This window comes from Monodon monoceros, unplaced genomic scaffold (assembly GCF_005190385.1).
Source record: "Monodon monoceros isolate NGI ecotype Baffin Bay Population unplaced genomic scaffold, NGI_Narwhal_1 Super_Scaffold_12, whole genome shotgun sequence".
NCBI classification, from domain to species: domain Eukaryota; kingdom Metazoa; phylum Chordata; class Mammalia; order Artiodactyla; family Monodontidae; genus Monodon; species Monodon monoceros.
Genome location: NW_021703768.1, coordinates 8,464,561 through 8,477,286, shown reverse-complemented (window position 1 = coordinate 8,477,286; position 12,726 = coordinate 8,464,561). Strand labels below are relative to the sequence as shown.

The 12,726-nt window shown below is 42.5% G+C and overlaps 1 protein-coding gene across 2 annotated transcripts in view; it reads left to right on the top strand.

The window, feature by feature from the left end:
- The window catches only part of SEMA5A (semaphorin 5A), a 471,369-nt gene that overhangs the window by 446,387 nt on the left and 12,256 nt on the right, over positions 1-12,726 (top strand). For both annotated transcript variants that reach the window (XM_029215912.1, XM_029215913.1), the window contains 4 exons: positions 4,247-4,472; positions 5,705-5,923; positions 9,488-9,658; positions 11,193-11,348. In XM_029215912.1, the coding sequence (XP_029071745.1) occupies positions 4,247-4,472; positions 5,705-5,923; positions 9,488-9,658; positions 11,193-11,348 (772 nt within the window). The remainder of the gene's footprint in view (positions 1-4,246; positions 4,473-5,704; positions 5,924-9,487; positions 9,659-11,192; positions 11,349-12,726) is intronic.

Sequence of the window (12,726 nt, the reverse complement as noted above, 5' to 3'; positions counted from 1 at the left end):
TATCTGTGAATTGATTTATCCATTCACCAAAAAATTATAGTATTATACTTAGGACTGGTAATATAAAATAAATATGGCAAAGTTCTTGCTCTTGACAAATTTACGATCTGTTTGAGGAGGCAGACTTATAAATACACAATTAAATGTCAGTGAAATACACGCTTTGATTCTGTGAAACAGGACTGAGATGATGGTGACCTGAATTAGAAAAGAGACAGTTGAGAAGGGGAGGAGAGAAGGAGCCTAAGAGGCCATATCTATAGGACTTAGCCTAGAGGTGAGGGAGAACAGGCAGGTGCCTCCCAGGTCTCCAGATTAAACTTTTAAATGGATGGTTGTATCACTGTTGACTGGGACATATAAAACATAGGCAACATGTTAGGAGAACTGTTTAAAATTGATGTAGTAACCATGTTTATTTTTTCCTTTGTTGTTCTTGACCTTTTGTTTTTCTTTTTTGTCCTTGCAGTCCAAGCAGTCCTTGCATCGGCTGCTGTCTTTATTTTATTTTTTTCCAGCTTTATTGAGATATAATTGACACATAACATTATGTAAGTTTAAGGTGCACAATGTGTTGATTTGATACATTTATAAATTGCAAAATGATTATCACCATAGCATTAGCTACCACCTCCATCCTGTCACAAAATTATCATTTCTTTACTGTGGTGAGAACATTTAAGATCTACTTTCTTAGAAATTTTCAAGTATATGATACAGTATTATTAGCTATAATCATCATGCTGTAAATTAGATCCCCAAACTTGATAATCCTATAACTGGAAGCTTGTACCCTTTGACCCACATTTTCCCATTTTCCCCAACCCCTGGTAACTTCCAGTCTACTCTGTGTTTCTCTGGGTTTGGCATTTTTAGATTCCACATATAAGTGAGAGCATACAGAACTTGTCTTTCTCTGTCTGACTTATTTCACTTAGCATAATGCCCTCAAGGTCCAAGTTGTTGTAAATGGCAGGATTTCCTTCTTTCTTGTGTGTGACTGAATAATATTCCACTGTGTGTGTGTGTGTGTGTGTGTGTGTGTGTGTCTGTCTGTCTGTCTGTCTCACATCTTCTTTATCCATTAATTCATCACTAGACACTTATGTTGTTTCCATATCTTGGTTATTGTGGGTAATGCTGTAATGAACATGGAAGTGTAGGTATCTCTTTGAGATCCTGATTTTAATTCCTTTGGATATATAGCAGCAGTGGGATTGATTTATTAACCATTCTTATCTAATATTTTCCACCAGAATATTAAGAATCCTATGTGACAGGTATAATAATTAGCTCCCTGAAATCCCTTTTAAAATAATTTCTCTTTTAAGCATCAAATATAATGCTGTTCAAGTTCCATTCAAATTTAGGTTTGCTTGGATTGTCACCATCTCTCTATTTTACTCACAGCAGCAGTTCCTCAGTAAATTGGAGCATACAGGCTCAGTTAAGCCATACAACCACTCACCACTGAATTGAACCCCTTTATAATCTTGGTCATTAATATAAAACAGATCAGTCATACCATTTCTCAGTATTTCACAATTTGATATTTCAAATGAATGCATCATAATCAAACCTTAAAAGGCAGTTGAAAGGAGAGGTCCTGAGACTCCTGTTGGATTTTGTGCAGTGAGGAGCTAATGGAACGTAAGAACAGACTTTGTTATCAGAGGTTTAGGTCTAACGGGCCTGAATTGCTCTTCTTCACCCGTGAGGTGTACCCACCTCTGGGACATGTGACAGCCGCCACCATCCCCCCACCGTTCTGAGCATTTTACCAGTACACAGAGGCCAACCAGGCTTTAAAATATATTTTCTATTCATCTGTTTCAAAAAACAACTTCATCTCCATAGAAGAGGTGAAATTTCTAGTGCAAGGAAGCTCAGAATTACTGGGAGGACCCTCTGTGTTTGTTTATTGAGACATGGGATCTTACTATTTTGTAGGTGATGTCAAACTTGTTAATGCTAAAAGCAGGGGTCCATAAACAACATATGTTTTAAGTCCAGTTAGGCAAGGAGCCAGCCGCCCCTGGACACTTGCCCAGCCAGGCTGACGCAGAGTGATGAAGGGAATGCATATGGCATTTTCAATCTGGGGCTGGCAGTGTTGCCACACGCTGGGCCTGGAAGGTCCCAGACAAGGCCGATTGCATTCCTATTACGTGGTCTCCATTCCAGTGAAAAAGAGCACACACGTGTTCTGTCTAGTGTTTCACATGATTGAGTTTATGGCATCCATTGGGGTTATTATTTTTTCACTTAAAAGGCAGCATCCAAAAGATGCTATAATAAAACATGCTGTAAACAAAGGAAAATGAAATCAACTGTCTTCCAGTGTGTGTTGGTGTGGGGTTGGGGAGCATCAGTGTGGGCCAGGGAAGGGAAGCAAGAGGTGTTAAATCAGGAAAGTGGTGATGATTATTCTACATGTTTTCTGTTAGAAGCGTATGAAGTCACAAACATGAAGAGCCCTCGAGTATTGTCCCTTGTAAGAAAATTTTAAAAGATAGGCCCTGCGTAAAGAAAACTAGTTAGACTAATTAGAATCATGACAAAATAAATATTTTAACAGGCTTCCAGTTAAAGCTTCTGGTGTGGATACACATGGCTACTTTCTCTCCTACCAGAATTCATTTATACAATATTACCGAGACTTCTTTATTTTCCAAGCATAAACCAGCCATCACAGCTCCTACTGTGTCAAAATACCTGATGGGGAGTGAATTCATGACAAGTTCATAGAAACTAGACAACTACCCCGACAAACCAGGCGAGTCCTTGAGTCGGACTGGGAGGGAAACTGGACACGAAACAGAAACCAATCAGCTCTCTGCACCAGTCACCTGTGGATAATGTTCATCTAGCGATAAGTGCAAACACTGGATTTGGATCTAACCAAAAGTGCAGCATAACTACATTAAGATGATGGGAGGTGGGAAGGCTGCATCTGGTTTGGAGACACAGGAAGAGGGGTAAAGGGGTAAAGAATAAAGAGCTAAATCTTTTCCCATAGTGCACAGTTAATGGATAATGCCTGATGCTGGAAAATTCTTGTTGTTAGCTCTAAGGGATAAGTATCTAGATAACTGAAAGAGATGGGGGAAGGATAAAACAATTTTCTTTTTCATAATAAATCTTAGAAAGATATTTAACTCTTCCTTTCTGTGTATGTTTAACATTAATAAAATTATTTTAAAAGTATGGCCATAGGGCTTCCCTGGTGGCGCAGTGGTTGAGAGTCCACCTGCCGATGCAGGGGGCGCAGGATCGTGCCCCGGTCCAGGAAGATCCCACATGCCGCAAAGCGGCTGGGCCTGTGAGCCATGGCCGCTGAGCCTGCATATCTGGAGCCTGTGCTCTGCAACGGGAGAGGCCACAACAGTGAGAGGCCCGCATGCCGCAAAAAAGAAAAAAAAAAAGTATGACCATAATTGAATGTATTATATGTTGTGGGTTTTCCCTCTAATGAAACATCTAGTGCTATGTTCAAGGTCAAACCTTGTGCCCCTTAGATTTGGTCGTGTTTCTGAAGGCATAATGTTTAAAATTCTTGCCAGATTAAGAGACCCAAATTTATAGTCCTAAAGTCCACCGCCCAAAAATGGCATGTCCCACTTGCCAGGGTCCTCCCCGCTGTGCTTACAATGGAGGTATCTGGTACTGGGGAAGGGAGGTGAGACTGAAAAATGCCAACAATGTATTAACTAGGGAAATCTTGTGAAAATTTCTTATAGACCAAAAGTTATCATGTATCGTGTTATCAACTGGAAAGCTACCATTCTAACACTTTGAATCTGTGATCCAGAGCTTAAAATATAAGTCTTAGACTGAACATAATGAGGTCCAAAAATCAAATTCTGGTTCCCTCATTTTAACTATTATCTTAAAAAAAAAAAAAAAGCTAAAGTTAACGTCAGAATATTCAGCATTTTGGGTCACTTATCAATGAAAGGAAGATGATTTGGGGGGAATCACCATTTTTATTCACACATAATTACATTTATTATCTCATTCTCATTGTTGATGTAGAAACTGTACAGATTCCTTTGCAGTTAACTTGAACACCGAACATTCTCTTCAATGCCTAATTTGACAAAAAAGTGTGCTTTTAACTTTGCAGAGTAGCTGGTGGGTGTCAGGACCTGAAGTTTTAGAGAGCCCTCTCCTTCACATAAGGAAGGATGCCCCTGGCTCTATTTCTGCAGTATGATAAGCATACTTCATGTGTTTTCTCTTCCAGGAGTACCAGCCTTGTAATACCAACCCATGCCCTGAGCTGAAAAAGACCACACCCTGGACGCCCTGGACACCTGTCAACATCTCTGACAATGGGGGCCACTACGAGCAGCGATTTCGGTACACGTGCAAGGCCCGCCTGCCTGATCCAAACTTGCTGGAAGTGGGAAGGCAGAGAATTGAGATGCGGTACTGTTCTAGTGATGGAACCAGCAGCTGCTCCACCGACGGTGAGTAAGTGACTCTGTAGGGACTGACTCGCTTCCAGGGACAGGTGATCTGTCTTATCTCTAAGTTCATAGAAGAGCCCAGTTAAACTAAAATTTAACTGGCTTCCTGTATTTTATTTGCTAAATCTGACAACCCTGTCTCCAATTCAGTCACTTATTCCCTTATTTCAGAGCAGGCTGTGAACTTACTTCTTACGACATCAAAGTAAAAAAAGAGAAAATGAATGACATTGTTTCTTTAACTTTATTCTCTTATCCAAACATATATTTTTTAATCCTTCCATTCTCAGATACATATAAAACCAACACTAATATTCATTTTAAATGATATAAACTAAGGAAAAATGTTGATAAACATTTATAAAAGACTTCTTATATTTCCTCCAAAAGTATATTGTGGGCATGGCTTAAAAAATACTTTATCCTTCTTGTGTCTTAATGGCTTCAAGTTCTAACGACTACCCATACGTTTTGGTATTGATGTCTTGAGAATACAAAATTGGACCTGTTTGCCTCTGATCACATGAAATTAGGCTAAATTGTGTGTTCTTTATTGATTAACCACAAACTACTCTCTCATCAGAGAAAAAGGTTTCTAATCTATTTTCTCTGAAGAGCATCTGCCTAGGTTTCTGAGCCAGAATTTTTAAGTAGACAACCAAGAAACTTAACAATGGATAGAACTATTCACACATCTGACTTCTCACATTTCCCCAGAACTTCATGGCATACTTTGAGAGTTTTTTCTTAAAACTGTGTCACACTGCCTACCTTTGAGAAAATGACTGAATATTTTTTCATAAGTCAGTAAGCATTTCCATCAAAATGAACATGAATTGCACAAGGACAATTTGTTGTAGAATTCCCAATGGAAGTGAGAAAGGTGTATTTTCTTTGTAAGAAATTTCTCAGAACAATAAGTGACCTATTACCCATAAAACCCTATTACTTGTATAAGGACTTTGCTACATTGACAAATTGAGCTCTTAGTTGCACCCCTGTTAATAGCAACTGCAGAGAAAGAAGCTTGAGTTATAGGAGATTATCATGCAAACTGCAATGTTATTTTTATTTAGTTTTGTGCTTCTGAGGTGTGTAAAAAGTGTTCCACTGATATTTGAGAGTATAGTTGCAACAGCAAAGCAGACAGTGCTGCAGAATGAAAGTTAGTTTGGACTCTGGTTACTCTAAGAGTTCCTAACAGAATCGTGCTTTGGCCATTTCCCTTGCAGGCCTTTCTGGTGATTTCCTGCGTGCTGGGAGATACTCTTCCCACACCATCAACGGGGCCTGGTCAGCCTGGACCTCATGGTCACAGTGCAGCCGAGACTGCAGCAGGGGCATTCGCAACCGGAAGCGTGTTTGCAACAACCCGGAGCCCAAGTTTGGGGGCATGCCTTGCGTGGGCCCCTCCCTGGAATACCAGGAATGCAACATCTTGCCCTGCCCAGGTGAGTGGATTGAGTAATCTGGAAAAGACCGAAACATCAAGGGCCGTGGAAGACTTTCTCACTCAGCTTCCCTGGCTTTGTGTTTGAGACATAATTTGTGGTAGATAGATAGATAGATATAAATGTAGATGTAGATGTAGATATAAGTATAGACATAGATATTGATGTAGATATATAACAGTTATAAATATAGATACAGATGTAGATAAAGATATAGATAGATATAGTTATAATCTTCCAACTACATTGGTATAAAGACAGATATCACCTAGGCTGGATTATGTTCATCTATTTCTTCTGCTTTAACAGAAACTGAAGCATTCTCAGGAACCACTCTAAGGGACTGTGGCCCCAAGCACTGCACCATTTGAGAAGTGGGCTGGGCTGCCATGGTCCAGAGAGCGGTGTCCTGTCTTTAAACTGGAGGTTGGTCCCTCCCAGACTCTGGTGTGCCCAGCGCCCCCCAGAACTGACCTCCCTCCATACCACAGAGTCCTCACCAGAGTGACAGTTATCAGGGGTGGCCCAGCAAGGCCTTGCCAAGCCTGTCCCTGGTGCCCTCAGCTGACAGGGGTCTACATCCTCCTGAGGTCAGTCCTCTAAACACGCAGCATCCTCTCCTGGAGACCCACAGGAGCTGTGATGTCTGGGTCTTCCTCCTGACCCCTGGCTTTTCATTCCACAGGCTTCCCACAGAAGCGCAGGGTTAATAAAATGACCTTAAGGAGCCCCCTTGCCCCCGCTCAGGGCGTTGTCTGCTAATACAGCCCCGAAGGCTCCTCTGTCACCTTTAATGCTCTAACCATCTGTGCCTTCCTCTTGCCCCGGCTCTGAGTGCAGCTCTGTCACCTGGATCGCTTCCACCTGACCTTCCCACAGTCAGAGGATCTTTAATTTAACCCGATGCCTCATGGCCATCCTGAGTGCTGACCTCTGGCTGTGCATCCTGCCTTTTGACTTTGTCAGAGTGACCACCCAAGGAGGGCAGGACCATCTCACTCACGGCAGTGCCCTCAGCTCCAAGCGTGGGCCTGGCACACACTCGAAATAGCTCTCAGTGATGGTTATTGAATGATGAGAAAATAAGCAGTTGGTTACTTGATCTTCCTTTCTTTATTCATTCAGTTTTTCAGCAAACAATTTTGGATCACCCGCTGTGTGCTATTCACTGAGTAAAGAAAGACACAGTGACCTGGTCCAGGTCAGAAAGGAACTTAAGAGTTCAGTGAGGAAGCATCCTGTGAATAATGTCAACCCAGTATGGTTGGGTTGATGACAAGATGCAATGGCTACATCAGCTGGGGACCCATGGAGCTGGAATCATGGCAGCTATATCAAGCAGGCTGCCCCTGGACTGGGCCTTGAGGGACAGATGGGAGTTGGTCATATAGACAAGCAGGGGTGGGGCATGAGGGGTCATTCCAAATACTGTGTACATTGGTTTTAAAGGCACGCACCACTGCAAATATAGCATCTTTTTCAGTTGGTACAAACAACTTTCTGAGTTCCTTAAGCAAGGAACTGGCTTGTAGCAGTACTTAGTGAGCATCTATTAGATGGATGGATAGATGGATAGATGGATGGATGGATGGATGGATGGATGATGGATGGACGGAGGAGTGGATGGGTGGATGGGTAATGGATGGATGAGTGGATGATGGAGGGATGGATAGGTGGATGGATGATGGGTGGATGGAGGAGTGGATGCATGGATGGATGGATGGATGAATCAACACGTACATTAAGCTGAAAAACACAGCTCCCAGCTTTGTAGCTGGGCCACTCAGTAATGTCCTTGCTTCTCCAGTCCTCCTCCGCTGTCTCTGCCTGAGTTTCTCCAGCCTCAGGAGATGCTTCCCTCCAAACTACCCAGCTTTCCTGGCCAAGCGATGCTGAGGGGCTGGGAAAGGTCACAGAGACATGTCTTTCCCACAGCCCCAGCCTGGAGAATGGAAGGGCTCCTCCCCGGGGGCTGAGGGGATCCCTGGGGCAACATGATTAGATGAGGATCCATCCTGTAAAGTGGGGGAGGGAAAGCCACATGGGAAAGTCAGGATCCCTCCAGCCACTCCGCCTCCCCAGGCTCCAGACGCAGGTCCATGCTGCTGTTGGCTGAATGTACAGACTCCTCCAGGTGCTCAGATGCTGCCCTGGCCTTCGAGTGCAAGGTGCGGGCCCGTGTCCGAGACTTCCCATTAACATGATCTAGTGGCTGTTTTTATTTTCGTTGATTTGATGGTCAAGGCAGTATCAGGTACACGTAACCTTAATGTCTTGAAATAGCTCTGTCCTCATCTTCTTTTTGAAAGCCAAGTTTCCATAGAGGGATGTGAAAATATTCAGAGTGGCCCTTCTCACTTTCCACTTGGGAATGCATGAGTTCAGGGGGTTGAGTGGGGCAAATGTCAATTCTCTCTCCCACCTGCTAGAAAATTCCTAACACAGGCCAGGATGCAACTCAACACGGAGGGGTTGGAAGACTCAGGGCTCTTATAGGCTATTTTTACTTCATTTAGGACTCTTTCCTCCCTATGCATTTACTCCTCCTTTGTCCTCTTGGGTCCACAAGAAACAGTTACAAAGGGGTGGTATATTTTCTTTAAAAACAAGTTTTCTCATTATGATTAAGTTTGAAAATTAATCGAAGACCTGAGAAATATAAAACTACCTCTTAAATTAATCAATGAAAAATTCGATCTCCAATTCTAATGTGGATCAAAACTTGCAGTAAGGTTTGAAAGTTGAGCCCATGTTGAAATGATCCTTTTTCTTCTGTGGTTTGGTCTAACTAGTACTTTCACTGACATAATTTATTCCCAACATTGAGAAATAGCTTGGTCTTTCTCCATCACTCCTTTTTCTCAATTCGTGTTTGGTTCAGAACTGATTCCAGACCTCAGCTGACAAAGGACAGCAGATGGTTCTTTGTTCCTAAGTCATATTCCAAGTCAGTAAGATAATTTATTTCTTCTTTATTATGAAAACAGTAAGTGCAAGGAAGAAGGAACAGTAAGTGAGAATCTCATGGAGGGGAGACCTTTTGAATCAAAGTGAATTTGGACAGGTGTGTGTTCTGTGGATGACATCAGTTAAGTACCTATGGTGTGCTAAGAACACTCCTCACCTCTCTGTCCATGAAATCTTTGAGTCCACAGTTTGTTCTGTAAACTGCAAGTGACACAAAAGGAGGATAAGACACTGGTTCTGTCCTGGGCGGGTGGCATAGGTAGTGCTAGCCGGGGCTTCACCTGAACAACTACAGAGCATTGTTCTGTAGTTCATGGTCTTTCCCAGAGACTGGGTTTTGTACTGCAGATGTACACGCACTCCTTGGTCATCCTCGTGCTTGCATTTTACATGCTTATAACTATTTCCTGAAAGAATAGGAGGAACTGAAGAAGCGTAGAGAGGAATGTGAAAAGCCAGGTGGAAGATCCTGAGTCCCCTCCTGTGATGGTCAGTGGTGCGCACAACACATTCGCACAGTGCAGACTCTCTCTGTAGCCACATTGCATGGGTCAGATGTGGATTTCAGAAGCGGTGTGACTTTGTGTCCCTTCCCAGTGGATGGCGTGTGGTCTTGCTGGTCCTCCTGGTCAAAGTGCTCAGCGACATGTGGAGGTGGACATTATATGAGGACCCGCTCGTGCACAAATCCAGCCCCCGCCTATGGAGGCGACATCTGCCTGGGCCTGCACACGGAAGAGGCTCTCTGCAACACGCAGCCCTGCCCCGGTAAGCAACCCGGCCAGGCCCGTGCAGATAGCAGGGCAGACTCACCCTTTTCCTGATATACAAATGGTGAAACGATGAAACCACATCACGATAAGACCAAAAGAGGGGAACACGTCAATGCCACACTATTGCCGGTGATGTGACCTCGTAATACATTGTTCTGCAGTGGAATCATTCTCACCATGCTGTAGTTGCAGAACTGGTTACAGAAACCAGTGATAACCAAGTATTCTTAAAATATTTAAGCTGGTAATGGGAGCTGACATCTAGTTGCTTAGAATCAAGGTGGGGAAGCAGGAGAGCCCTTGTGAAGTGGCTTCACAGGAATCCCCCCAGGACCGTGGGCATGGGGGTTCCGGGCTCCGAGGCCAGCTGGCCCATGTGCCCAGTGGATGCCCTGCAGCAGCCCACCCCATCCAAGAATTAGCTTTGTTTTCTGCCATGTAGGGACCACTTGCAATGAAAATGAGACAATCTCTTCTGAGTCTAACTTCGACTTTGAAACACACACACACACACACACACACACACACACACACACACACGTTTTTAACTAGCTCCTGCAGACTTTCCTTGAAGGTTCCATGTATACTGAAAAGTGCCTAGAAACCAGATTCTCAGTCATCCCCAAAACTGGCACTTTACACGTTTCTAAGGAAAATTATACCCTTTACAATGGATCAAAACACAAGTTTGGTTGCCAAATTTAATTTAAAAAGAGGAAAAAACCAAGCTGCATAGAAAAACATTATTTTACATTATTAATATTTCATAAATAATATTGAGAGTTCATTTTTTTTAACCTCCTTACATAAAATGAGTATTAATTCTCTCTTTTCACACATCTGTAGGTCCGGTGAATTTAACACATCTTAGCGAATCTACCTTTTTGGGGTAAAGTGACTTTAGCTAGTTCATCTTTTGGCCTTGATGACTTGTGTGTGGATGTGCTTCAGTGGCAGTAAACAAGGGATAGAGTGAATTCTACCATGAGTACAGCCTGCCTTTGGTGTACTGGCCCTGCAAAGTTGTTTTCACAACTGGAAAGAAAGTATTTGTATTAGCTTGAACCCCTTTCACAACCAGGACTTTCTCATTAACACACTGTCATTTCTCTTGCTTGAGCACTGAGGCCTGTAGAAATTTTCTGGAGAAGGATTTGAGTATGACCTCGTAGGAATGGGGTCTGCATTGATGATCTCTTCTCTGCCAAGGAAGGGTCATGCACAGCCAGGCTTCATGCATTAGCTTATGGAGTGTCTAATACAGTTAATTTAGAGCATTAAAGTAATGTGAGTTTTAGAAAATGTATTTTAAGCACATTATTTCTAATCAAAGGTATATGAGTTCTTTTATTCTTGCTCCTTTGTATTTTATTTACTGGACTGGTCATAAGATACGAGTCCATCTTATTTATACACAGACCCACTATAAACATCATATGAAACGTTATGTACATAAGCTGACCCAACTTCCAGGTTGATAGATCTTAGTGGGTCTTGTTGCCGCATCTCTTGTCTTCTGGCCCCTGCAGAGAGCTGGTCGGAGTGGTCAGAATGGTCCGAGTGTGATGTGTCTGGGGTCCAGGTCCGCATCCGCCAGTGCATTCTTCTGTTCCCCGTGGGCAGCCAGTGTTCCGGAAACACCACGGAGAGCCGGCCCTGTGTTTTTGATTCCAATTTCCTCCCAGGTAAGAGGGGAGATGCTTATTAGTGCAAACAAAATCATTTCCAATATTTTGAGAGGCAATGATTCCTAGGTGGGAGTTTTATCTGTTCTATCAGGTCCTGTTTGCTAAAACAGAGATGATTCAATCAACTCTTGTGGTTTCAAGGTGATTATAGATTTGTAGGTAACTGCGTCTGTAGACTTGAATTTAGGCCATGAGTTTTAAGGTTTTTTTAAGCACAATGTCTTCTACAATTTATTGCCTATAACACGGTCAGAATAGTTTGTTCAAAAAATGAAAATAGGTTATTTGGTTACTTTAATATTAAGTTAAATGCTTTGGCAAGGTTGTGCGTATGTGTTTGCACAGAGAAAAGAGGGCCATTCTCTTCATACAACCTTAGTTTATTTGGGAAAAAGGGAGGCTGTCCTTGCTCTCGTCTTGGAGAAGAGGTTGGCTTGGCCCTTTGGCTACAGGCTTTTCCATGTGAAATCGATATTTAGTTATTAGTGATAGCTAGTCACCCATCATATGCTCACTGTAGGCACGGGCCTACATATATGCCCACCATGTGCCTTAGCACTCTGATGTGGGCCAAAAGCAGAGACTAACCTCTTACAAGGTAATAACAGGGAATGCCTTGTTTTCCTTCACTAAGGAAAGATATTATTTTAGAAAAAGCTATCAGCTTCAGCCTCAAAAGGCACCTCAACCTTCTGTGGTCTAGAACTACAAGAGTGTTTATTGTTGTTTCCTTTTCAACCATAGACGTATTTTTAATTCTCGTTAACGAATGAGAAATCAATACAGGAGAGAATAGTGTTTCTGGACTCTTGAAATGGTGTTTATCCTTGGGCTTAAACATTTAGGTGGATCTCTCCTTTTGCTGGCATCCTACTTGTCAGTTTCACATGGGCCATGGCAAAGATCATGAATGGGCTCCGAGTAGGAAGGTTATTTGTTTTCGCAATTTCCTCTGAGCTCTGGTGGAGTGGTCCCCCTCCCCAGGCAATGTGACAACACTGACTTTGATGAGACAAAAAATCTGAGGCAGAAATACTACAGACAAACACTGTGGGGTTCCACAGCTGGCAGAATACATTGTAACAGAAAATCAGCCCATATGCCAGCCTTACTTTGAAACTAGTGCCCTGGTTTCAACCCAAGGGACCATAGCATTTTCTTTTTGTAATAATGAATCTCACCCCTTTCCAATCAAGGTGACCTTGACCAAATACATCTCCGGTTGGTTAAGAAAAAAAAAAAGAAAGAAATATGTTTTTAAAAACAATTAATCAGGCTTTTGGAAACTGACTCACATAAAACTCAAAATCATTAGACATTTCATAAATGAATAATTAATGTGATCTTCCTTCCCTACACCCTTTATACATTGTGA